Source organism: Micromys minutus, assembly GCF_963924665.1.
Source record: "Micromys minutus genome assembly, chromosome: 3".
Classification (NCBI taxonomy): Eukaryota; Metazoa; Chordata; class Mammalia; order Rodentia; family Muridae; genus Micromys; species Micromys minutus.
In genome coordinates, this window is record NC_137972.1 from 2762765 (window position 1) to 2790187 (window position 27423).

The following is a 27423-nucleotide window of genomic DNA, read 5'->3' on the forward strand; positions in this document are numbered from 1 at the left end:
TTACCCACCCAGTTCCCTCCCTCCATCCACCTCTGATAGCAAATCTCCCCTTCTACAGAGCTAAAAAGAATTCTCAACTGAAGAATCTGAATGGCTGAGTAGCACTTAAAGAAATGTTCAACATCTTTAGTCACCAGAGAAATGCAAATTAAAACTACTCTGAAATTTACACCCATCAGAATGGCTAAGATCAAAAACTCAAGTGATAGCTCATGCTGGTGAGGATATGGAACAAGAGGAACACTCCTCCATTTTTGGTCGGAGTGCAGACTTATACAACCACTCTGGAAATCACCTTGGCAGTTTCTCAGAAAATTGTAAAAAGTTCTACCCAAAGATCCAGCTCTACTGCTCTTAGGCATATATCCCAAAAGATGCTCTACCAGGCCACAAGGACACTTAGTCAACTATATTGATAGCAGCCTTATTTGTAATAGCCAGAAACTGGAAACCACCCAGATGTCCCTCAACTGAAGACTGGATTAAAGAAAATGTGGTTCATTCACACAATGGAATACTTACTATTCAGCTATAAAAACAAAAGCATCATGAACTTTGCAGGCAGATGGAGGGAACTCAGGCCCAAAGGACTTGCATAGCATGTGCTCACTTTTAGGTGGATGTTAGCCATAAAGCACGTGATGACGGTAATATACCCCAGACTCAAAGAAGCAAAGTGAAGAGGAGGGCCTGAAGGATGCTTGAGATTTATTTTTTGAGACAGGATCTCATGTGGTCCAAGCCTAGCTTGGTGTAAGCATAGGTCACCAGGGGCTCAGGCTCCACATGCTCATGGCCAGATTCACGTGTATGTGTTTGAGGGGGAGGGAGTGTTGCATTTTTCTTACCCCTTTTGTCCTTCTGTCTTGACAACAGGTATTACAGTCCCCTTCTAGAGCAAGCTGGTATGTGAGAAACCCAGGATTCCTGCTGGAGTCTTGAGAGTGGAAGTGGACAGGGACACTCAAAGGCAGAGCGAACCAAGTCTGTGCTCACATCCTCTGTGGGGAGCCTGGAGGCCAGAACCCAGTGAAGAATCTCTAAATGGCCTAGGGAGTAAAGGCACTTGACCTCAAATCTGGAGACCCGAAGTCAGTCCCTGCAACTCAATAAGGTGAAGGAGAGGACTGACGCCACAGAATCTTCTGGTCTCCTGTGCACTGCAGCATGTGCCCTACATGTTAGTACAAATATAATTTCAGTGGTTTGCACATACACCTTAAAAATAACTAGATAGGTTTCTGACACTCAGGAAATGTACAGTAAGTTTGGGGTTGGGAATGAGGTGTGGGAAGACTGACTATATGTGTTGTGCCTTCACTTTCCTTTGTCTAGAGATTTAAACAGGACCCACAGTACCTAAGGAGGTGTGTATGTCAACGACTGCACTGTTTAGTTTGTTTGTAAATCTTTAAGTATCCGCAGACAGGAGGCTCAGCTTACAGCAAACGGGAAACCAGGCTAAGCACTGGGCTTAAAGAAATGCTGCCTAGTCACCAGGATGCTGGAGTCAAAGTGGCCAAACCTGCTGACTCTTTGCTATTCTATTAAGAGCCAGTCTCCACCTAAACTTCCCCAAGATCTACTTGCCTTTGCTACCACTGCTCAGCGAGGCTGAATGTTATCAAGTTTACGGTGGCTTGGACTAGGGCTAGCAGGTATGTTCCTGAATAAAGCAGCCAGGATTTGCTAACTAACAAATTCAGTTCAAGATATAAGAGAAACTAAAGTGCTACCTCTTTGTGCCCTGCAGTTGCCCTTGAAAAGATGAGAAGCACTTTAGAAGTTTGGGGATGAAAAATCTAGGCCCAAGGGCTGAGGATGCAGCTTAGTGAAGAGCACATGTGTACAAGGTTCTGGGTTTCAAACCCTGGCACCAACCATTCCTTTAGTAAAGAGACAGAGTGTATTTTAAGGAATGTGAGCTTTGTTTTCAAATTAACCCTGAGACCACACCAACTTTAAACACTCATCTTTATTGACAAAATAGGCTCCTCTTCAGCACATTCTCATATGTAAGCTTAAAGCTGTTTTTTTGGGGGTTGGGGGTGGGGTGGAAAACTTGCTAAAAACAAAGAAATGTCTTTCAATATTCACAACCTTAAAATTATATCCAAGAAGACAAAGAATAAATCATTTTTTATAAAAATAATCACTTCTCAAATCACGTTTCACAATAGAACTACTCAGTACATTGATTCTGACTCATCTCAACTGTGCAGCCTTCCTTCTTTTCAAGATTCTGGCCTGGGACTAAACTACATGAAAGAATGTACCATAAATTAATTAATTAATCTCCAAAACCAATAGAAAAATCTTAAAAATAAATTCACTTATATAAAATGTTAAGGCCTCTGCATGAGAACGGTTTAACATCTGGGGGGCTGGTCCTTTCCTGGCAGACTGATGACCCCACTCACCTCAAACTTCAGAATGAAAGGTTCTCAAGTGAAAAGTCATTTGATTTTTGCCAACACATGAAATTACACATAAAATTCCACTGCAAAGTAAAATGTACTTAAATGGTATACTGAAAAGTCCAACTTCCTATTTGTGCTAATTTCAGTATGGACTTCAACAAGTAGAGTGTATTTTCAGCCATATTTCACATTCTTTTATTCTGATCACTGCAGAACAGTTTAGGTTGCAATTGGTATTAAAGCACACTTCTATATCCTGTGGCCTTAAACTTTTTTTTTTAAAGTGCAAAGCACAATGCCTGTGGGTCCACACTTCACTGCCAGTTTCTGAGTCACAGATTGGGGGGGAAATCTCAGAGGTTATAAGAACTAAATGGGGCTTAGATGCAAAACCAAAACTTTGAGTTTAGAACCTGCATCTACTTTGTAAGTGTTTGAAGAGTAACTTCTTAAATAACAAAAAAATTCCAAATTTTCTTGGAAATGACCATACCTGTCTAGTTACATTAAATATGTCAACTCTGTCTACTGGTCAAGTGTCTTGTACCCTTAAACATCATGTAAAGAGGAGGAAGAGCCAGGTTCACTGCTAAAAGAGAACGAAACCATAATCTTTCAAAGTAGTTTAACCTACTAATGTGTATGTATATGGCTGTCTTTCTTAGAAAGGATCTTCTTCGTCTTTCCTGACACACACTCAAGGAAGTCACGGATAACTAACCGCTAGCCAGGAGTCATGGGAACTAGTACATATGTTCCTCTGTGATGCAAGTATAGCCTTTAAACATGAACTGAACAGATGGGCGGGTGGACAGGTGAGCACCAACGCAGAAGCCTTATGTACATAAGCTATGAGGCCGAGCAGGAAGGATGAGATTTAGAACAAAGCTGTTCACTCAGAAAACCACAGCAACCTTACTTTTAACACTGTGGTAATTTAGGCTTTCCAACATTTGTGAGGAGTATTCAGGGTGGTCTATGTATCATCCCAGAACCAACAGCACGTCTCAAACTGCAGTGTTCGGCAGCACCGTGAAGACTCACTGTTCATTCTGCAGCTCAGCTTTTCCTTTCTAACTGTGATTGGGATCTAGGTTATGACCACTGGTTATACATTCATTCTGTTGCTGTCTTTTTGCCAGTGTCCCTGTACATACTGGAGGAAAAAGGCTGACTGAAGTTGGGTTTTATGTTCACTCATCCATTCACTTCTGGGCTCGTCCTAGTGACCATGCAGAAAGCCACTCAGCTTTTCCTCAGACTCAGGTCACTGTTAGTCACTAAGGCGGACAGAGATGTACTCTCTGACGCGTCATCCTTCCGAAGGTTCAAAAAGGATTCTCGAGTTATCTGAAGGATTTCTCTCAAGCCTTTGTTTTCTTGCTGTAAGGAGACAAGCAAAACCCAAGATGGCTTATATCCTATGCAAATGGGAAACTTGCAGAAACAGAAACTGCTTGTTTGACTGATTCCCTTAAGGCAGCTCCAAGAGGGATACATATTTTAAAAGCCAGTTGTATGAAATGTAACAGAAAGCAGACTCCATAACATATAAATAAACGGATAGATGTACTATGTGCTACAGGCAGTCACAACCCCAATCTAAGCCAGATTTCAAAGCTGGGTGTGGTGACACCCGCCTTTAAGCCCAGCAGTTGGAAGGTGAAGGCAGGAAGATCTCTGAATTTGAGGGTTTTCTAGTTTACATCAGGCATTCCAGGCCAGCCAGGGCTACACAGTGAGACCAGACACAACCAGGTTTCAAGTGGTGTTAAAGATACAGCTTCAGTACTCACTCAGCCCCCTCACATGGGAAGCCATAATGTGTACAGATGTAGTGGGTGATTAGGCAGAAATCAGCCTGTTTTGCAAACAGATTGGAGATAATATATGTATGTGTATATAAAACACCTATCTATGCTCACATTAGCGCTAGATAAATTTATATGAATAATACCTTGATGTAGACTTCAACACTCAGTAGTAGTTAAGTAGGTATGTTTCCCTCAGCAAAATTTGAGATCAGCCAAGACCAGCTGAGGTAATTATTTTTCAGAAAGAAAATGTAAATGATTATCTAGCATTGTAAGCAATTGTGTCATTTTATATAACCTACTCTACACCTGTTGCGGGCTTACTTTCCTGAGGGTTGTTTGTGAGCATAGCTCTGACTTTCTCCTTTTGTCTGTGGCTACTTTTGCATTACCACAATGAAGCTGAGCAGATATAAACAGACTAGTTTGCAAAATCCAAAATGCTTTCCAGTCCTTTGCTGAGAAAACTCACCTATTCTTATTATACAATTGAACAGTACTATATGCTCCAAGAAAGATAGGTTTTATAGCATTCATAAGAAATTTCCCGATCATGATTCCAAGTAAAAACTGGTTTGAATTTTATTTTTCAGGTGTATCTGTTCTATGTGTGTGTGTGTGCATGTGGAGGCAAAAAGCTGAAGCCAGAAGTCTTCCGTTGCAATCTACTTTCTTTTTTGAGATAGGTTTCTTACTGAACCTAGAACTTACTGTTCCAACTAGCTATTGTGCTGGCCTTTACAAGGGAGTCAGGTCCTCCTGCTTCACAGTTAAGCTGTTTACCCACTGGAGAGCTGAGGATAATCTTAAATTCCCTGATCCTCCTGCCTCTCCTTCCTAAGTTATTAAAGAATTAAAGGAGCACCACACCTGGCATTATTTGTGTATTATAAACTCTTTTTATATCATTATGATCTCTAGCACAAAGAATTGAAATTTAAAATTATGAAATTGAAGAAATTCATATATGTGAATGAATTATATATGTAAATTGCTTCAATTTCATAAATTTTAAAACCTTACATTTAAAACCAACATAGAAATCAAAACTCAACTTTTTCAAGACAGGGTTTCTCTGTGCAGCTCTGGCTATCCGGGAACTTGCTCTGTAATCAGGCTAGCCTTGAACTCAGAGATCCACCCGCCCCTCTCCCAAATGCTGGGATTAAAGGCACGCACCACTATGCCTAGTTTAACAATCAACTTTCTCAACTACTGGTATACTTATGCATCCCCCAGGACCCCAGACTCTGACACTACGACCCAGTGGTCTATTCCACTCACTGTTACCTGCATTCAGAAATCAGATTTAGAAATCATCACCACCAACTCAGTTGAGTGTTTTCAGGGATACTTTCAACCCGTATTTGATCTGAAGTTTAAAACTCACTTCAAGTTGAAATATCCGCTCCTGTTCCTTGCAACCCTGCTGTTCGTCAATTTCAATAGCTTTTCTCATTACTGCTGCCATCTCGGTGATCTGGTCAACATGTGCTTGCAACTCCTGGAAGAAAGGTGGACGTGGAGATGAGAGGGGACTTTAGTAGTTTTGAGTTCTCTCTTTTGATAGAACCGCACTGCCACCTAACACAAGTGTGATATCCTTATGTGGCCTCGTAACATGAATCATAAACTGATGACCATCAGGTGTTAAGATTAGAATTAAGGATACATATCACAATATAACTCAACCCTATGGCAAAATACTTATCACATTTATCACAATGACCAGGAAGAGTTTCTTTTTCACATCTACACATACTACTGTGAAATGGGAGATATAACTATTGGCACTCATGCTATCTCTTCTTCCCCGAAGTCTGCTCCATCCAGCCTCCTCCACAGAACTAATGCGTATAAAGTTGATTCAAGCCAACCTAGAGCCTTTCTAGACCATGATGCTCCTTGAGAGTAAGAAGCATCTTGTTTGCATCGGCTACTTAACGGTCATTGTGTAAGTGTCACTGCACAAAACGAGCGAAGTGCTATGGAGTATTAAAACATCAAGTGGCATTTCTTCTGCCTGATGAAAACAGAATTAACTTTACCATTATATAGATATTTATATTCATCAGTTTTACAAATTCTCTCAATCTCATCTTGTTTTTTGTATATCTATGATGAGTCAAGCACTAAGCCAGGCAACAAAGGTGTAATTCCTCTTAGACAAAGAAGCTTGATAAATAAAACAAAACTCAAACGAACGTCAAGTCTTTTAGATAGCTGAATGGTTGTAGAAAGCTATGATCAAGACCAAAGAAACTACATAACTATTAAAATGGAAGTGCACTCTATCACTGAGCTATGCCCCAGCCCCATTTAATAATCCTAAAGAAAAAATGCAGGCACCTTACATGTTTTTGGTTCTGGGGAATGAATCCAGGGCTATACCTTTAATGGAGGCTACACCTTTGTCTTAATGGAGAAATTTTTGTAACACAGCACTCAGAAGATACCATAAAGAACTTGTCTAGCACAGTACAGCTAAAATGAAAACTAAGTATGTTAAAAATGAGTAATTCTCTCACTTGTACAAGTGACACTTTTAAGTGCTTAATGGTGACATGTGGCTAACTAAGTACCTTCCACATGATGTACAGACACCGTCAATGGTCTACTGGACAGCCTTAGATTAGCCTGTGGGAGCAAAGCTGTAACCAAAGCAAAGAGTTGCCAATGCCTGCCATACTCAACATCACTAAGATAACTCTGTTAGAGAGGACACAGAACAGAAAATGAATAGCTGAATGATGGTAAGAAAATTTTTAAACCAATAACTTTCTTAGTTTATAATGTGGTCAGAACTGTGGCACTAGCATAGGTTTAAAAGGAATATAGGAAGCCAGTAATTTCTTGCCTTTAAAATGGAAAAGAGTGGTGTTGATTTTTCAGTAGTCTGTTTTAACAAGATCATCAGGAAGAAGCAAAACATACTTAGCATGAATTATAGGCCCCATGAATGACTTACTCACTAGTTGTGAGGGTCACAAGGAAAGAGCTATGGCTCTGAAGACCAAGCACCAACACAGTACCCTTGAGCTGTCTTGACACTGCCTACTTCTCTGTCTGTTTATTCCTACTAAGCTCCACACTTAAGACACAGACAGAGCATCACTATGTACAGCTGTCATGTCTGCACAAAAGGCTTTCCTATTTGTGAACTCAAACAAAAGGACTGCAAATAACTAAAGATCTATGTTAAAAGTTTAAGTTTGATGAACCAGCCCTTTTATACTAACAGGCTAAAGTTATTATCAAGTTTTCATTTTTAGACAGGTTCTCACTGCATAACTCGGGCAAGCCTGGAATTCACTATGTAGAGCAATCTGGCCTCAGACTCACAGAGATCTCCCTGCCTCTGCCTCCTGAGTAAGAAAACATTTAGATACACAGTTCTGTAACGAAAACTTCAGCAATGTCTATCAAGAACAAATAAAAGATGGTAGGTAAACATCTCGAGAGTTTCTGTCAAACTGTGTGTGTGTGTATACATACACACACATACACATTTATAGTTCTATATATGTAAATTTTATTATGTAGATGTATAATTACTTATATCCTGTGTATGACACACAGAAAATTAGGGACAAACTGAAGTGTTTTAGACTCAGCAGCATGGCCATGAAAAGCACACCGTTCTTTCGTAGATTCCATTTATTTGCTGATCTAATCTTCAGGGCAAGTCAAAGTAAGACAACTTTTTAAATGGACCCCGCTTCCACCCACCCCCAAAGTTGACTGTTTGATTTAGTGTACATTCTGATTTGCTTCCAAGTGCCTCCTCTCCAGTCGGTGCTGAGGTGCTTCAAGGATGTGCCGAGATGCATCCAGGAAGAATCCTTCGCAGCTGTTACGATGTACCATGTCAATCTGTAGTACAGAGCCATTATAGTGTTAATACGGATTTCATCCGTCATTGTAAACTGAGTGAGTGTTAGTTCATGCGTGTTAGCCAACTGTCGGAATGTTTGCTTTTTTAAGATTTCCAAAAAGGCATCTGCTAAAATATACTGTAAAAATAAATATTTGGATGAAACTGAGCCATGTTTATGATTTTTAAATATGGACTCAAAAAGCTCTAGTTGAGTGCAAAATTATCTCCCTACAGCTTCAGGTGGGACTCGAGCTCCAAAGTGCAGCTGCACTCATCTGTGCTCTGTAAGCGTGCCACAGAGCGATCTCTGTGTAGGCACATTAGACCACGGGGGCCTAAACAATTCTGGAACCCTGCACTTTTGTACCTTTGTCTCAACTCTCTGTTTATGCATCCCCACTTCTGGAGTTAAATCAAGGCAAGATCAAATAATCTGCCTTCTTCTAGACTTGGCTCCTCCCGCTCTAGCAAGTAGGGGCTTTCACCACACCATCTTACATCAGAGTCACACTATTCCTGAGCTTCCATCACACTATGAGGTTCAGTGAGTCAACAAATCCTTCATTTATCTCGCTCTTGCCACAACTACACACAGGGTGCTAATCAATGTCTCATTTACTGAGCCAAAGTGTCTCCTTTTTGGGAAAAATCAAAACCACAAACATTAATATGTATTAGTTAGAATTAAGAGCAAATAACTGAATAGTCACTTTATGGAAGACAAGGATCAGCTCTTAGATGAACTCAATCTACACAATAAAAACGGAAGGTTTAGTGGCTATTTAGGAAATGTTTAACTTTTTAAATGAACAGGATAGCACAGATGAATGTTACACCAGTGGGTTTTCTTTTTGGTGTGGAATTAAAACCCAGAGCTTCAGGCATGCTTAGCATATGCTCTACTATGGGGCTGTGACCCTATCACTTACTGTGTTTTAGAAAACATGTGCTGTCACAGATGCTACTACATGGACTAACAATCTGTTGGATCATATTCTACAGCCACCCCATGCCCACCATGGTATTTACTCTTCCTTCAAAATTTCATTTTAAAAACTGTAAAGGGCCTTTACTTATTCTTTTTGGAGGAGGGCAGAATTAAAAAGCAGGATCTCATGTAGTCCAGGCTACTCTTGAATCCTAAACTTTTTGTCTAGGAATGAATATCACCAGGTTTGGCCTAGATATACACTGAAATGCTCTGTAACGAATATTATCATTAGCCATATAGACTTTACATCCAGAAGACCAGTTAAATACCCAAGAACTTCCATTTTGTTAGGGTATGAATATTATAACTAGATAATATCAAATCCAATTTTAATTAAAAAAATATTTATTAATTATATAAGTACAGTGTAGTTTTCAGACACACCAGAAGAGGGCATCAGATCTCATACAGATGGTTGTGAGTCACCATGTGGTTGCTGGGATTTGAACTCAGGACCTCTAGAAGAGCAGTTAGTGCTCTTAACCACTGAGTCATCTTTCCAGCCCCCAATTTTAATTCTTTATTCTTCTAACAAAAGAGGTAGCTGCTACATTCCCTAATATGTAAATCTGTCACCCAAAGAATATTATTAGTTACTTAATTCTGATGGAATAATTTAAAACTTCTACAGACACTACCATGGAAGAAATATTTTAAAGATTCCAAAATATGTGTCAATAGTTCAGAAATATATGTATCACATAACTACCATTATTTCTTAAATAATATTAGTTGTAAGTAGGTTACTTCATCATTACCCAACACAGATAAGATATCCAATCTAGTTTAGTATTTTTATTTCACACTAGCAGTTAAAATTCAGTTTAATGTAAACAGCAACAGCTATTCTGCTTGTCCTGACAACTGTCCCTCAAGTGACCCCAAGTAAAATGATTGTTAAGAACGCTCAGCTCTGCTTCTAAAACAGTGACAACTACACACAGTATTGGTTCAATTCCTTCCCCAACCCCACAGTTTGTCATGAAAATGGACTGGCCTTATCCAGACTAAACTCTTCAAGAAAGCAATCTATACTCAGCTGCTGGCTGACTTCAAACGTATTTTAGCATTTGTGTAACACATAGCACTGCACAAATTTACTAAAAAAAAAAAAAATACTATTTAAAAACAGAGAATTTTTAATAATAGTTTATTTCTGAATACATACCAGTGCGCGCGCGCGCACACACACACACACACACACACACACACACACACGTTCACCAACACCAATGAGGAGGCAGAGACAGGAGGATCTCTGAAGGCTAGCCTGATCTACAGAGTGAGTTTCTGGACAACCATAGTGAGACTGTTACTAAGGAGCAAAGGGAGTGAGAAGAATAAGCCAAGTAAAAAAAATGCTATGTAACAAGAAATGGCAGGATGATGATAACAGAAATGTCAATGAAAAATGTGAGGTATTTAATATATACAGAAACAATATTACTTGATTTTCATTGTTTAAAATCTGAACATAGGTTAATCAATGGCCCCCGTTTTCATTCCAAGTCAATTTCGTAGACTGGATTACCTTTGAGTGTTGCTCTTTTAACTTCATTATTATACCCGGGTCGTCCTTTTTGCTGGCCATTAGCAATCTGAACATTTGCTCCCGATACTTGCTCATTATCAGTTCCAAGGCAGACTGGTGTTCTTCCAAGGATGTTCGCAGTTCTATCAAGAACAATGTGCTTTATTCAAATGAATTAAGATTATGTAAACTATGCTCTTCCATATGTTTATCAAAACACTGACTTACAGGATATCTTAAAAAGAAAACATACAACAAAGGACTCCTCATTTTTTATTGAAAAAAAGTTTTATGCTTCTCTCTCTGTGTGTGTGTCTATGTGTGTGCACACACTTACAGGCATACCATGGCACACACACAGAAAGCAACCTACAACTGACTTTTGACCACATGGATTCCAGGGATAGAACTCAGGCTGTCAGGCTTGGTGGCAAGTGATCTGCGGAGCCCTTTCAGCTTTTCAAAGTGTTCACTTAGAACTCATTTCTTAAAAACCATTTCACACTGGGGAAAATTCCACGGAAATAGAGTACTGTGATGAAGCTGACCTCATATGCTGAACACTGAAGGAATGATAATCCTAAACAAGGTGTGTGGCAGTAAGGGATGTCTGATGAACTGGTTTGCAGTGGCAGAATGTGTGTGTCTGGACTGAAGGTCTTTATAATGGGAAGCTCAGTCTACTGTGCATGTTGAAGGATGGAGGGACAGGATGACAGGGACCATGAGCACCTAGGCTGGGACTGTAGTGGATGGATTGGAGTTTCCTTCACAGGTGACAAAGACAGTGCAGAAGAGATGCTGAGGCGAGGCACCTAAGACGATGCCAGGCTGGGCAGACATTCAGAGAGCGCTGCATAAAGCAGCAGTAAATATATCTAGGGATACAGACCAGAAAATGAGATTAAATGTTAAGAAAGCAACTTCAATTGACTATTTCCACTTTAAAAGAAGATTCTATTTTATTTCATGTGTATGCATGAGAGCCTGCATGTATGTCTGTACACCAGACATACCGGAAGAGTGTCAGGTCCTCTGGAGATCAGTTATAGAGGCTGTGAGCTCTGTTTGATATGGGTACTGGAAACTGAACCTGGGCCCTCTGTAAGTGCTCTTAACCACTGAGCCACCTCTCCAGCTCCTCTTCAGCCATTTATGAATATATTAGTTAGTCCCCAACCAATATCATAATGAAAGATTGAAGTTCTCTTTAGTGACATATATCTTGCCTTTGTTCTCCTGTTGTAATTCTCTGATTTGTCTGTTTTCTTGCTGGATTCCCATAACTAGTGTGGATCGTGGCCGGTGTCTTGCTACTTCATTAAGTTCTTGGATTTCTTCCTGATACTATTGAAAATGTTAAAGAACAACATATGGAAAGGCATTACTTGCAGATTTTTATCTGATAGACAAATATAAATGAGCAGACCCTCTAAGTATTAAGCAGGCATTATATGACCCAACATTCCATTCCTAAGGAAGAGAAAACGTTTCCAAGTGTCCTTATTCATAATAAGAAATAAAGAGAAGAGTTTAAGTTCTTCCATCTACCTATGAAAAAAGGAGAAACCGGGCACACCACATCCCCCTGCAGTGGAGTATTATTAGGCAATGAACACACACACTACAACCCAGATGAAGTTTTAAACATAAGAGATCAATCACAAAAGGCAAATATCTCACATCCTATTCACATGCAGTGTCTTGAGCAGGCAAATCCACTGGGAGAGCTCAGTGGTTTCCAGGATTGAGGGCAGGAAGCTGATGGATGCATACGAAATGGATGGACTGTGTCTATTATTTAGCTTTGGCTTTCATGGAAGTCACTCTGTAGACCAGACTGGCCTCAAACTCAAGAGATCCACCTGCTTCTGCCTCTCAAGTGCTAGGACTAAAGGCATGTGCCACCACCACACCTGGTTGAATTTTGAATTTTTTAAAAGTGGGAATCCAACTTTAGAATTACATTCATTTTTCTTGAGACATTCTTACTGAATAGCTCTCAATAAATTAAATGTAACTGGTGGTCTGAAAGAAAATAGGCCCATAGGGAGTGGCAGTATTAGGTACGACCTTGGAGTAGGTGCATGACGAGGGGGTGGGTCTTAAGGATCAAGATGTAGAATTCTCAGCTCCTCTAGTACCACCTGCATGCCTGCACGCTGCCATAAAATAATGGACTAAACCTTTCAACTGTAAGCCAGCCCTAATTAAATGTTTTCCTTTAAAAGGGTTGCAGTGGTCATGAGGAAGCGTGTCATTCAAAGAGGTGGCCTTTGGGGTTTCAAAAAAGCCCATTTCAAGCCCAGAGTCTCTCCCTGTGGATTCAGATGTAGAACTTCAGCAACTACTCCAGCATGTCTGTCTGCATGCCGCCAAGCTACCTGCCATGATGATATTGAACTAAACTTCATTATCTATAGACTAAACTGTAAGCAAGCCCTGATTAATTAGTTTTCCTTTGCAAGTATTGTCCTACAAAACACCGAGACATTTATAATTTATGTATTACTTAACCAAGTTATCAGTGAGTAAGTCAAGTCAGCAAAGGAAAGTCAGACCTGCTTCATTGCTTCCACTCGCTTGCTGAGGGCAGTGGTCTGCTCGATGAGAGACTCTGCTGCATCATCATGATCTCTCAACCTTTCAACAAGGGCTTTAGCGTCAGCAAGCGCCTTCTCAATGGTGCAACTCATTTCTAAAGGAGAACAAATAAGTAAGTTAAAATCAGGACTTAAAGACTTGGTTTCACATCAGTGCAGATTTCCCTCTTAAGCTTCACTTTCTGAGACTTCATTTAGAGAGGAAAGCAGTTAGGAATATCATGCACTGACTGCCTGGTAGGATACCATAGTTTAAATGCTAATATGACTGTAAGACTTCTCTCCAGCTTGTCTACACACACACACACACACACACACACACACACAGAGAGAGAGAGAGAGAGAGAGAGAGAGAGAGAGAGAGAGAGAAAGTGTGTGTGTCTGCTAACTATGTCAAAGTCTCAACCTCCTCTTAGAGGAGCTTCTGCTTCTTACGTAAAGTGACATTAAAATCCCATTTCCTGAATTTTGCCTAGGGCTGAAGTTTCCACAGAGAACATCATTGGCCACCACAGGCAACTTTCACTATGTTTTAAGATACTAAAGGGATTTTGAGCTGGCTGAACCTAACATTCACCTCTCTTCTCAAGCACATGGACCAGAAACAGCAGGTGTTCAGCTGCACTCTGAAGGAGTCACCAAGGGCAGCCCTGAGAGGAGCCTTGAGGAGCCCTGGCCTGGGCTGCGCAGCAGCAGCAGGGACACAACGGCAGGACACCTGTGGCAAGGGTGCCATGGCTCAGGTAGGGCAAGCCTCCCCTCTGCAGGTCGGATCCAAGCTGCAGTCACAGCAACACTGCTGCTGGGAAGCATAACCTGAACTGCACATGGTGGCCCCACAGGAGGCTGACTGACAGGCTGTGCTAATCTCCAAAGCAAAACAGGAATCTGAAAAAACAAGAGATCCCTTCTGTAACAGATTCCAAAAAAGACAAGTAGATGAAATGCAGGATAATGAGTTCAACAGAGCTGGGCAGATCTCTGTGAGTTCAAGGGCAGCCTGGTCTACATGGTGAGTTACAGGACAGTGTATGTAGTGAGACCTCATCTCAAGTAAACAAATTATCAAGCAAACAAATAAAGAAACAAACAATTTAAGAGAATGATTTTTAAAAAACTCAGTTTGGGGAATAATGGTTCAGGAGGTAATAATGCTTGTTGCTCTTGCAGAGGATTGTAGTTTAAGTCCCAGCACCCACATCAGGTGCCTCATAACTGTCTATAACCCCAGGTCCCAGGGATTCAATACTCTACCTGGCATCAACACACTCCAATGCATGTGTGAGCACACACACACACACACACACACACACACACACACACACACACACACTCTCTCTCTCTCTCTCTCTCTCTCTCTCTAAGAAAATGCAATATTGAATAAAATTAGAATTACAGAGCAAGAAATGAGCAAAAAACCTGAAAAAAAACTAAAGAGAAATTCCAGAAATTAAGAATTCAATAAAATGGCTCTTTAAGATAAATTTATATCATAACATAAAACATTCTATTAGAATCTAAGATTTGAAATCAATTATTCAAGTCTTAACCATGAAAAACTAAAAAAAGAACAGAATAAACCCAAATTAATAGAAGATAAAGAATTAAACTCAGTAAAACTAAAAGCTGGTTCTTTAAAAGACCCATAAAGCAAAGAGTGATGTATGTGTATTTATGGAGAGGGAGCATGTAGAGATATGTACTGAGAGAGATTTAAATAACCAAGGCAAGAACAAATGAAGAGCCAGGGGTGGTGACCCCATATTTGCAATCCCACTACTCAAGAGTTTGCAGCAGGGGATCAAGGGAAGGAGCCCAGTCTGGGTTACTCTGTCTCAACTCCCACTTGCCTAAAGAGCAAGGAAACCATTGCAAAGCCATAATTCACTTTAAACACAAGTGAACAGAAGAACACACCTCACATACATGAGTTAAGCAATTTAGAATAAACAGATTAACTCCTCAAAGCCCACAAATGACATAAAGTCATACAAGAAGAAATAAATAACTATTACAGACACTGGAGTTAGAGTTACATAACCACAGTCCCACAGCTATTTTCTCACAAGTTTCACTAGGAAAGAGACTGAAGTTAAAAATACCTTACAAAAAAGCTCCACACTCAGAGAGCTTCAGTGACAGGTTCTAAAACACATCAAGGACTGGAGATGTGGCTCAGCAGTTAAGAGCACTGCTGTTCCTGCAAAAGACCTAGGTTTGGTTTTGAGCACCCATGGGTGGCTCACAACCATTCCTAACTCTAGTTCCAGAGGATGACACCCTCTTAGGAATTGTGCAGGCATCAAGCATGCACCTGGAGCATATACATACACACAGGCAAAAAGTTTACACACATAAAATATGTGGAGAAAGTACTGTGCTCTGTAATGAGAATTTTGGTTTCTTAAAAATCCTAGCTATGTTATATGGATGTTTTTGTTTCAATCCCAGGTGTGGATAAGAGGTAGTTTCACAGAAAGTGATTATGACTTGCCTTGTGCACTTAGCATGGGTGTGATTTTTGCCAGCAGCAGATAATTTGGTTCTGGGGACTCTGGAGAGGGTGTGAGTGCTCCAGTCCCAAGAGGGTCTATGGCGGCGGATGTTCCTCTTGCTGCTGCTATTTACTGTGTTTGCTGGATATTCTGATGAAGACTGGACTTGCCCCTAGGAACTGGATGCCTTTAATCATCAGGAAGTAGTCTAAAGAGGTCTATGTCCCCTTTAACCTTTCTTTTTTCCTACCTAGTGTTGGGGGGTTGGAAGGGAGGTAGAGATATAAACCCACTAAACTAGCTAAAAAATACGGCAACAGCATTCAAGGATTTAAAGACTCATAGAGATAACAGGTTTTCTGTTATCAGTCTAATGCAGCTAGAAATTGACAAGCTGATTTTACAATTACTACAGAAAGCAAGGAGACCAGAATCATAGGCCACAGAAGACTGACTGGTTTATTTCTGAAAATGTGCAAAAGGAGTGTGGTACTCACACTCCTGTAATTCAAGCACTGAGAAGGCTAAGGCAGGAGGATCACTCCAAGTTTGGGATTAGCATGAACTACCACATAGTGAGTTCAAGGACATCTTGGGCTATAAGTGTCAAAAAAAATAAAAAAAATGAAATAAAAAAGGTGAAAAGGCGAAAAGGCAAATCAAAGGGTATCAGGCCTAGACTTTAAACCCCAAGACCTTTGTCAGGGAACCTACAAATGTAACTAACTCCAGCTGTAAAACAAAGCCTTCTTCTGGCCTTCAAGGTCACATGTACATCCCCTCCCCCATACACATGTACTTTTTTTTTTTCAGCAAGTGGCACTGGAAGAACTAGACACGTATACTCTGGGAACTAATATGAAGACAACTCTAATTTGGGTTATATAAAGCTCTATGGTTTAAAGATTTTCTTACAATGGAACACAAATGAGTATGAAATTAGAAGTGGTAATGTTTTAAGGAAAAAAAGTAAAGAAAATCTCTATAGTCTGGAGATGGTAAAGAACTTTTTTTAGGCATGATACCAAAAGCATGGAACATAAGAACTGTAAAAACTGCTAATAAGCAAGGTTTCATCCAGATGATAAACAGACTGGGAGAAGACACACTAGCTGAGCCATTCCCAGTCCACATCTGATGACGTACTTGCCTAGAAAAAAACTATCAGGAGCAAGAACAAGTCTAATTTTAAAAATGGCCAGAAGACTTTAATACTTATCCTAAAAGATACACAAATGGCAAATAAAATAAAAAGCACATGGGGTTATATTTACTATCACTGAAGAAACTTAACTACAACAGTCATGATGTCCATCACAACCATACTCAAACCGCTAGGTAATACTTAATAATATATTTATTTTTCTATTCTGGGTAGGTGGCCATGGCACGTGAACATGGGGATCAAACCTGAAGAATACCACCTTACTTTGCCATTTAGACAAAGAACAAGTGTTAACTTTAACTTCTCTTTTTCATTGAAAAAAACTTTACTCAAGAATTCCAAATAAAGTAGCTGAATGGACAGCCCAGCTAGTGTAAGGACTGGAACTCTTTCAGCCAAGCTGGATCCAAGGACCCCGTTGCTTCTTCCTATGTAAAAACTGTCCCAACCTCTTGAGACAGAACAAATTTCCTGATTCTACAAAGTAGAACTTCTAAAAGACTTTATTTTTTTCATTTTGAGTAAGCTAATGGAAATGTATAAGAAAAACATTTTTAAACAACAAATTTTAAAATAATTTTCATGTAACTATAAAATCTAGCAATTGTTTTAAGTATACATAAAAATTAAATAGTCTTAACTAGCAATAAATTATGGTGAGCTTTTAAAAAACTACTATTATAAAAAATGTTCTCTAGGCTGCACAAAAACTAACAAAATGAACATTTTATGTTTTAGACATATAAAATTTCATTTACACAGAAGGAATTATAAACAGAAAACTTAGTATCTAATTAACATTTCAGAAAACAGTGACACAGCTTTTGAAAATCTATATAATCATTTCCTGTCTGCAAAACCTCAGAAAAGCTTAAAATATCACATGAATCTGCTTTGCCATACTTTTTGAAAGATATACTTCTTTCCCTTTTTGACTAGTAAATAAAGCCGGAGAGATACTGTTTTCCACATTCTGTTACACAATAAAAAAAAAAAAAAAAAAAAAAAAAAAAAAAAAAAAGAAAGAAAGAAATTGACTCCAATTTAAAAAAGGAATACCTTCAATTTACTTGCCTATTTTTCAGTGCTTGTCTAACACACTTAAATTATTTTAAATAGGTAGGTTCAAATTACTTTAAGATACAAGTTTTCTTTCTTCTATTGCTTCCTGCTTTAGCCACATTTTTATCTACTCTACCACTAAGACATCTGCAGTCAGATTCTTACAGATGGTACAAAACATTCTGCTGCTCATTAAAGAGAAACCACCACCTACCCACAGCAGCAATTGCCAGCTGGTTATTTTTAGCTTTTAGTTAAGAAATCTAAAGAAATTCAAGTAACTTTGTTTCATTTATAAACAAATCAACTAATTTTCCAATTTCTGGAAATACAAAAGTATAGTGTGTTATGACAGATGTGGTTCTTTTCAAAAACTTATTTATTTATATTATGTATATGAGTGCTCTGTCTTCATGCACATTAGAAGAGGCCATGGATCCCATAACAGATGGTCGTGAGCCACCATGTGGTTGCTGGGAATTGAACTCAGGGCCTCTGGAAGAGCAGCCAGTGCTCTTAACTGCTGAGCCATCTATTCACCTTGACAGATGTGTTTTTTAAATGTCAAAAATTTAAATTGTTACTGCTCTGGTAGATACTTCTTGTGTTAGTAAGTGTGCAGATAATATATTAACTGGCACATGAAAATAGCAAAATGAAAATATGTTTCAAGTTTTTCAGAAAAATATTTTAAGAGATCAAGAATGTATATAGCCAGATATAGTTATACAATTTAAATTCCAGCACTAGGGAGGCGGAACCAGGTGATTATCTGTGAACTCAAGGCCAGCCTGGTCTACCTAGTGAGTTCTAGGACAACCAGGACTATGTAGAAACTCCAACAACAACCCATAAACAAACAAAAAGAATGTATATAAAGAACACATAAAAAACGAGCATCTTGTTCAGACAAATACAATATTTGTAAGTACAAAAAATTTCTACTCTCCTAGAAAATTGATCTTGGATCTTTGTGAAGAAAATCAATTCTTAAATTTTAAAGGAATACAGTGAAAGAGCACGTTGACTCAAGACCAACTTACATGCTCCCTAAAATTATGGCTTTGTGCTCTGTTTGTGTGTGTGTTCAAATTACCAATCCAAAAAAGAACTAACCTAACCCAAACCAGTTATTTCTAACCTATGGCCAAAAAGCTGGTGGAGTTTTTCATATGCTGAGCACCATCAAAAACATTTGCATCACATAAAATCCTAGTTTGTCAAACTTGATACTAACAAATATAAAATCATTTGAATACACAGGGTGTGTGAACGCATTTGCATTTGATATTATGTACAATATCCATCCACTAACAGCAAAAGTACAATTACATAAGTGTTAGGAGTACATGGCTGCTCATGTTCAAAGCAGGCAAGGGCTTTTACTCTAAAATAAAAGTTCCTTTGGGTTCTAATAGTCTGATTAAGAGACAATTTTTATAGCAAATTCTTTAGAATGATTATGTTATAAATATGTATATGTAAATAATGTTTGCTATGTGCTAACACTGAGCTAGCATTTGTTTTAACCATGAATAAGACATGATTCCAGACTCAAGTTCAAGCTGGCAGAAGACAGGTAACTGAACAAATACATCCTAATAAATACTGCAGAACTTTGTCAAGAGCTCTGCGAAGTCCCTGCTTTATCAATGTCACCCGAGAGTTTTTTTTAAAAAAAAAAATCACCTATGAACTGGGTTCTGATAGATCAAACAAGGAAAAGCAAGGATCTCAAGAGACTATATGGGCTCACAAGGCACAGACGTGGGAATGTGAGGCCGGGTTAGGGAAACACCCAACAGCCTGGCAGGAGTGGATTGTAAAGAACTAGGGGCGGCAGCAAAATGACACTGAAAAGGTAAAATATGATTTGTGATAGGACGATAAAAAGCCTTGACGAATCGATATACTTAAATTAGAACTTGAAAAAGTTTAAGGAGCGATAATGCATTTCACAGTAAGTATGGAAGGCTGAGGCGGCGACACCCGTTTGGGGTGGAGGAAGGGCAACTGTAATAAACAGTCACAGTGAAAGAGGCAATAACCTGGTGCAGTGTGAGTGGAGTACAGAACCTTTGACAATTCTGAGGTCCGGGTTCTGGAAAGGAGGACGGCACTACGATCAGGGACGGGAAGAAAAGAGAAAGGGTCTTCACTCTTGAGAAGCAGACACAGACGATGGTGGCAATATAAAAGCATGTGTCTTTCAGAGACAACCTTAGAATGGGATGAAGAAAGATTGCGTGCAGATCACACATACAAGTAAGCATCCTGTTCCCCACACAGCACCCTGGAAGCCGAGAACTGAAAATGGTGGAATGCAAGTACTCGGAAGCTTCTGAAACATCTGTCTGAAGGAAACCACAACAGAATTTGGAAGGGCGCTGCGGGATTCAGGCGATTCCAGCAGCTCCCTCAGGACCGTGGCTGAATCCCAGTCGCGAACTCGGTCAAGCGTGCTGAGGTAAACTCAACAGTGACAAGTCCCTTCAGCCACCGCCCACGGAGCTCCCGAGTGGCAGGGAGGGAAACCCGGAAGGGGTGTCCCGGGGCGTGCAGGCCCGGGGTTTTCATGGAACTTTCCGTACCTCAGTTCCCGGCAGGAGCTCAGCAAGAGCACGGAGAGAGGGAGCGCGGCTCGGAGGATCGCCCACGCGTGTTATTCCACTCAGCTCCGGTCCCCCTCAGCCGTCAGAGACGGCGACGACCACCCGCGAGGTGGAGGCGCCCAGGGAGTGGTCTCCGCGCCTTCGCTGCGTCTGCTCAGCGAGCGGACACAAAGCCCTGCTCGCACAGCGGCGGGACGGACCAGCAGCCCGCTCGCCTCGGCTCCATCCCGGGCGGACCAGAACCTTCACTACCGGTAGCCGCGGAGCGACAAGCCTCGCGAGATTTACCTCCGCGAGTTACCAAAGACCCCGCCCCCGACAGGCGGCTGCCCGTTGATTGGTGGACGGGGAGGGGGCGGGGCCTTTCTCCTCGCCTGCTATCACGGTTTTACTCTGCTGTTCGCACACTCTCGCGTGTTTTCCGAGGGGCTACCGGCCTGGACTGAAGGCGGAGAGGGAGGTTGAGTTGGTGGGTTCTGCCTGTGCAGAGCCGAGGCCGGTTTATCCCGGCCGCGGCTAGTATTTTGGGGGTTCTCTCAGGTCGTCCTGACAATTCTTCCCAACGTTTGTTAAAGCCTTTTTTTTTTTTTTTTCTCACTTGCTCCGCCCTCTTCCGGTTCGGCCTCTGGTGGCCTCTAAGGGGAAGGGAAGATGGCGGGACTGTACGAGAGCGCCGTGCGCACGCGCGAGCCCGAGTGCGCTCTTGTGCGTGCACGCGCATGCGCGCGCTCCAGCGCTTAAGAAGCAGGAGTGTGGGGAGATGAGCCTGGCAGTCAGTCTTCTGCGGGTGGTACCAGACTGACTGTGCGCCGACTCATCTGTCTTCTCCCTCAGCCTCCTTTCGATCACTGAAGGACCAGGCACGAAAGTAAGCGAACCTCGATGCCGAGGGCTTCCCTGTCTACTCACCTTGCCCCCACAACCCCCTTGCAGACAGGTGTGTGCAGAACAGAAGGTTGCAGACAGGGACTTGGGAGGGGAGGGGCGGTGCGTTCCAGAGCAGCAGGAGGTAATAGCGGGACATTAAGATGTTCCAGTGAACGCTTGCTCTGTTTCCCTTGTGCTTTTAGAATGTAGATTTTTTTTTTTTTGGTCTGTAAAATTTTAGGAGCAAAGCAGTGTTCTGTGTTTATAAGAAAAAGTTTTAGAAGTGTTTCCTCCAGCATTGGGATAGCATCTGTTTGTTCTGGTCTGCATGGTGAATTACTGTAGTGTATTGCAAGTTGAGGGACAGCATGAGAGTTTGGGCCATAGGAAGACCCAGTATGCAGCTACCTTAGGAGATGTGTGTGTATTGTGGATTGTACTTTTGCGGTCGGTCTTTTCCTGTGGATTTCCCTCAGCCCCTAACAAGGATCAGCATAAATACATTTGAAGAATAGATCTGTGGTTTGTAGGCATAGGAATCAAATACAATGTGTACAGATGTTTTCTTCTATTTTAAGTGCTTTGTAACAGAAAAAGAAGTATGAACTAGTTTCATTAGGTATGATGTAGCTTATCCCTTAAACTGGCACCATTACCTTGCCCCTTTTTGCATAAAATTCTCTGATCTTAGGATCCCTATCAAATCTTTAGGACAACACACCTGAGAAGTTACTTAAGATAAATGTTAGGTGTCAACATTTTGACTAGTATGTTTATCCTTTTACAGGTTAAAACAAAATGAAGATTTTTTCTGAGTCTCATAAAACAGTGTTTGTTGTGGATCACTGCCCATACATGGCAGAATCCTGTAGACAGCATGTGGAGTTTGACATGCTGGTGAAGAATAGGACCCAAGGAATCATCCCTTTGGCTCCCATCTCCAAGTCCTTGTGGACTTGCTCAGTAGAATCTTCCATGGAATATTGTAGAATAATGTACGACATATTTCCTTTTAAAAAACTGGTAAGTGTTAGGAACAAAATTGTGATCGGATGATGTACTTAACTGTGTACATAGTCATTACGTGAATTTACTGTAGATTTATAACTGTATAGTTAAAATGTATGTAGAACTGCCCTTGATGATTAGTGTGGTACTGGTATTTAGTTACAGCCAGCAGTAATGATGGTGCTGAACACTTACAAGTTCCAGGAGTGTTCCAAAGTGCTCTCTACTGGCTTCTCCAGCAGTCCAATTGAAGCAAGCACTATACATGTTAAGCCATATACAAAGTGTGTTACAAGCATAGAACAGCCACTGAACTTTGAGAACAACTGGTGGGAATGATGAGAGGTCATTATTTTGTAGCCCTGGCAGTCCTGGGTCTCACTATGTAGACCAGGCTGGCCTTTGACTTACAGAACTCCACTGTCTCTCAAGTGCCGCAGTTAAAGATGTGAGCCACCTACCCAGCTTCAGAAAGCTAAGTTTTTGTTTTTGTTTGTTGCTGGTGGTGCTTTGTTTTTACTTTCTTTTGTTTTCATCAGTAAGAAGAGACATTGACATTCGGTAGAAATTCCAAATATTAAGTTTACCTTTAGGTTTCAGTATCCTGGATGTTTCAGGATTATGTACAAGTAGATGGCATGTGTTCTGTCTTGCAGAAACCTAAGCTGGAACCTAATAGATTAGATTCTTTGCTTGACCGGGGTCCTTATCATCTTACCTGATAGGGTTTTGTTTTGTTGTGGTGCTAGGATTGAGCCTAACACTGCATGTTAGGCAAACACTATACCACTGAGTTGTATTTTGATCCCTTATATATATATTTTTAATTTTGTACTTTACTGAGGGAGAAGGAAGAATGTAGTTCATGTCTGTTAATTGGCTGTCATTGCTCAGAAACCCTGCTTCTTCAGGGTTATCTCTAAACCTTCTACTTGTTTTGGATTTTGCCTTTTGGGGAGAATATTTAAATTTAAAGACCTTTGCATCTGCTGTTTGCTGTACTGGGAGTTATCTATCCATGGCTGGTTCACTAGTCAAATTTGTAGCCCCCTCAAGTTGCTGCATCTGTAGAGAGCCTGTGTGTCAGCACTGGGTCTTGAGTGTTAACTGAGTGACTTTGCATAGCCTTTATTATTCCCTGAAATTACCCTGTTCATTATATGTTCTGTGTTCTTCCTATACTGCTTTGCCACATTTCTCCCTGGAGACACTTTGTGAGTTGTGACAGACTGTTTTATCTATCACCGCCTTCCCATAGACTCCGTGCCGGAAGAGCAGCTGCATGTGGTCGGCATTTATGCTTACAGAATAGAAGAGTCAGACGATGGCCAGTGTAGGAAGTGTGTGGGCCTCACAGTGTGACTGATGGCAGCTGAGTGAGAGTAGACTGGCATACTGATTGTTTCTTTGACTACAGGTGAACTTCATTGTGAGTGATTCAGGAGCACATGTTTTAAACTCTTGGACTCAAGAAGACCAAAACTTACAGGAGGTATGCTTAGTTTTTAAAATTATCTAAATGTAAAACTTTCTAAGAATGATTAATTTTTTAAAAAAGTTCCTGTATCTTTGCAGTTTTAAGATCCTAAGTTCTATTACAAGAAAAACAGCTCTTTCCATTTTAGCCCCCCAAGCAAATCTCAGCTCTAGTGTCTTTTACTTACATATTACATATAATTTATACATAGCATTTTATTTATTGAGTTTTTAATTTAACCTTTATCATGATTGTTAGTGATGATTTATTAAGACTTCCACACTCATGCCTTTCCCTTGTTTTTTCTAATCAGTTTTTTGTTAGAATTGTTATTAGAACTCTGTATTTGTATTATAATATTCATAATAGTATTATTCAATGCTGTGCCACATATTGTTTATGTTTTTATTTGTAGAATTTTTTACTTCCTTTTCCTCTCTGTATACCTATTGTATACCTGTATACATATGTACCTGTATATGTCTCTCAAAGCTTCTCAGTGTCTGTCTTATCACAAGGGTATCAGAGGGTGCAGTGTCTGTCCTGACTGCATGACACCAGACGTCTTCTCTCACATTGCACTGAAGCCTCTGTGTGATCATTTGTCTGCCAGAGTATGGCCTCCTCTGTCCATGTAACATGATTCTTCTTATCAGCATTTTGGATGTACAAGGAATAATTATATAGAAATTGTAAGGATCTCACTCCGCTCTGTTCAGGCTTCCATTGATGCTGTTGAAGAAGTCCAGGGATGTGTCATTTAAATGTTGGTGGCTTTAAGAATCTTTTTTTTCCTCGTTTATATTCTGAACATTTTTAGTGATCTGCCTGTATGGGTCTTTTCTCATTTGTTGCATTGAACCTCATAGTCTTTTTAGTTAAGAGGAAATTCTGAGTTGTGTCTTTGAAACTGTTATTGTGTGTCTCTTCTGTGTCTTTCTGAATATTTATTAATAGGATATTGGGCTTCCCAGGTTAAAGCCACTTTTCTCATTATTTTTCTCTGTTATTTGACCACTTTGAACCTTTTAACTCTTTTTATGGATTATATGGATACACTGTAGCTGTCTTCTGGCAGCACCAGAAGAGGACATCAGATCCCATTACAGATGGCCGTGAGCCACCATGTGGTTGCTGGGAATTGAACTCAGGACCTCTGGAAGAGCAGTCAGTGCTCTAACCACTGTGCCATCTTCAGCCCAATTTTGCGGCTTTTAATCTAGTACTTTGTTATGTAAGAGAAGTTTTAGCTTTATGTGGCAATTTAAAATTTAAATTATAGTTCTTTTGTACCCTTTGCTATGCTTAGGTGCTTAGTAAGCCACAGGTAGATAGTGGTTCCTATATGGACCAGGACAGGCAGGAAATGCAGCATTTTATAAAGCTCTGTTGGGCAGTGCTAGTCCTTGCCTTGGCTCTTTGTTGTGTTCTGTGGTGTACATGGCATGGTATGTTGCTAATGTGGTTCTGTGTCTGTCTGTGGTTGCCTGGGAAAGGTAGTAGGTTACAGAATTAGGGTCTGAGCCCTGACTACAAGCTGTTGGTAGGTTTTTCAGTATCTTCTTCAGCCTTGCTTTATGTGATGCATAGTGCTTCCTGCTTGGAAATGTGTCCTTTCTGTGGGGTGTGTCGTCTTGTCTTTCTTCCCACGTATGTATGCACTTAGACTTCAGCTTGTTCAGTGCTGTTGTGCTCATTGCCAATTGTCCACTTTCATAATTCTCAGTGACATTCCCATATTCCTTTATTCATTGTTTGCGTTTCATATGGGATTTTGTGCTTTTTTATTGTGGCAGTGATGGGAATGTTCTTGGGGATTGGATTTATGGCCTCCTGCATGCTAGACAAGCACTGTAGGATGAGCTGCGTCTCCTTTATAGACTTCTCAGACCTTACATTTATGATCCCCTGCCTTACTAGTAAGCTAGTATTACTGTAGCTAGTATTAGATGCCTGCCCTTGTAAGGCTGGTAGGTTTATGCTTTTAAATTTTTCTTTTCCTGTGGTCTTGGTAGGGTGAGCACAAATAATCTTAGGCTCTATTCATTACATTTAATATTTGTATTATTTGTTAAGAGCATTGAGTTTCTGGTAGCTTTTGCTTTTTGCTTTTATTTTGAGAAGTTGTTAGTCTATTCAGTTCGTCACTGATGCCTGTGAACAACATGAGAGAAAGGGATTAATGAAATATTTGAATACACTATTTGAATGAATTTATCTAAATTTTTTTCTGTTAATGAATACTGTTCAATGGAAATAATCCTTCCAAGGTTAGTTTTAATAGAAGACCTTAAAAAATGTTTATCACAGTGCTTGGTTCTATAGTATTTGTAATTAGTTTTTTAAACTATAAGCTTGTCTAGCTTTCATTGTTTTGAGGTAAGTCACTGAAGAATTGGGGTTTTATTGGCTTGGCTTTATACTTTTACCTCTCTAGAATATTCTTAATATTTTTGTTAATTATTTGAAAACAATTTAAGGATTCTGTATGTCTCCACTATCTTTTAGAAGTACCACGAAAAAAATCTTGGAGCCTTTCTACTTGTGTGTAACTAAAAATCAGCACATACTTGTATAGCTCTTCCTTTCTGCACCACTGAGTTCTACCCATAGTGTATGACTATGAAGAAGTTGCTGGGCAGATGCATAGTCCTGTGTTCCCAGCATTCAGGAGGAATGGGCAGCAGGATCAGGAAGTTGAGATCAGTCTTGACTCCATAGTGTCATAGTTTGAGGGTAGCCTGTACTACAGCAGACCCTGTCGCATAAAGCAAACCCAGCCAAATGAAGCAAGCACCTTGAATGTGTAGTGTTGGGAGGGACCCTTCAGTACTCTGAAATTGTGAGTGATCAGGAAGAAACTTCACTGTGAGGCCAACTCTAGCACATCACTGATGTTGGGTACATTCTCTTTGTCTGAAGTGTATGTGGTGCATTGTGCTTTGGTTATTCTTCACACAGCAAGTTATCAGAAATCCTCGTGGATAACGAATGAAATCAGCTGGTTGCAAATGTTTAGGCTGGAGGGACTTTAGACATCCTTTGCTATATAATTCCTTCCTCATGCAGGGAGAGAGCCCAAGAGCACCCACAGCTGCCATGGATTCTGTGGCATGTATCTCAGCTGTGTGCATGGCGGTTGTTTTGTTTTGATTGCCACTCTTGAGGGGCTTGGGTCTGTTAGACAAAGCTTGACCAAGAGTGTCCCTAATGTAGAACAAGTTTAATAGTTTTATTTTTAGTTAGGTGAGAAAAAAGCCAGAAGAGATTGGCCAGGGTCACTTAGCTAATAAATGACTGAAAAGAATGTCAATCCATATCTGACTCCAAAGCCTTTTTCTCAAGGAAATATGTTTTCCCTTCTCGTAAACCAGTGCTTGTTAAGCTTTTCCTGTGTTGCTGAAATATATAGTAGTTTATAGATAATACTCTTTCTTCTTTTAGTTACTTTTAAAAATAGACAGTGCCCATCTGATTTGAAAAAACGTCCATCTCTACCCA

General features: G+C 40.2%; 2 protein-coding genes across 5 annotated transcripts in view; one reads left to right on the forward strand and one right to left on the reverse strand.

Moving 5' to 3' along the window:
• Positions 1 to 1957: 1957 nt before the first annotated feature.
• On the reverse strand, positions 1958 to 20823 carry FGFR1OP2 (FGFR1 oncogene partner 2). Of its 2 annotated transcripts, XM_080913659.1 has the most exons (7): positions 20550 to 20823; positions 13195 to 13331; positions 11863 to 11980; positions 10634 to 10776; positions 7994 to 8107; positions 5625 to 5738; positions 1958 to 3803 (listed from the first exon to the last, which is right to left on the reverse strand). In XM_080913659.1, the coding sequence occupies exons 2-7, from the start codon at positions 13327 to 13329 to the stop codon at positions 3666 to 3668; spliced, it is 762 nt and encodes a 253-aa protein (XP_080769785.1). In that variant the 5' UTR covers positions 13330 to 13331; positions 20550 to 20823; the 3' UTR covers positions 1958 to 3665. The 2 variants fall into 2 exon arrangements, with proteins under 2 accessions (XP_080769785.1, XP_080769786.1); XM_080913660.1 differs by lacking the exon at positions 7994 to 8107.
• Positions 20824 to 21033: 210 nt separating this feature from the next.
• INTS13 (integrator complex subunit 13) overlaps positions 21034 to 27423 on the forward strand; it is a 28509-nt gene continuing 22119 nt past the window's right edge. For all 3 annotated transcript variants that reach the window (XM_080914003.1, XM_080914004.1, XM_080914005.1), the window contains exons 1-3: positions 21034 to 21438; positions 22225 to 22460; positions 23863 to 23937. In XM_080914003.1, the coding sequence (XP_080770129.1) occupies positions 22236 to 22460; positions 23863 to 23937 (300 nt within the window). In that variant the 5' untranslated portion in view covers positions 21034 to 21438; positions 22225 to 22235. The remainder of the gene's footprint in view (positions 21439 to 22224; positions 22461 to 23862; positions 23938 to 27423) is intronic.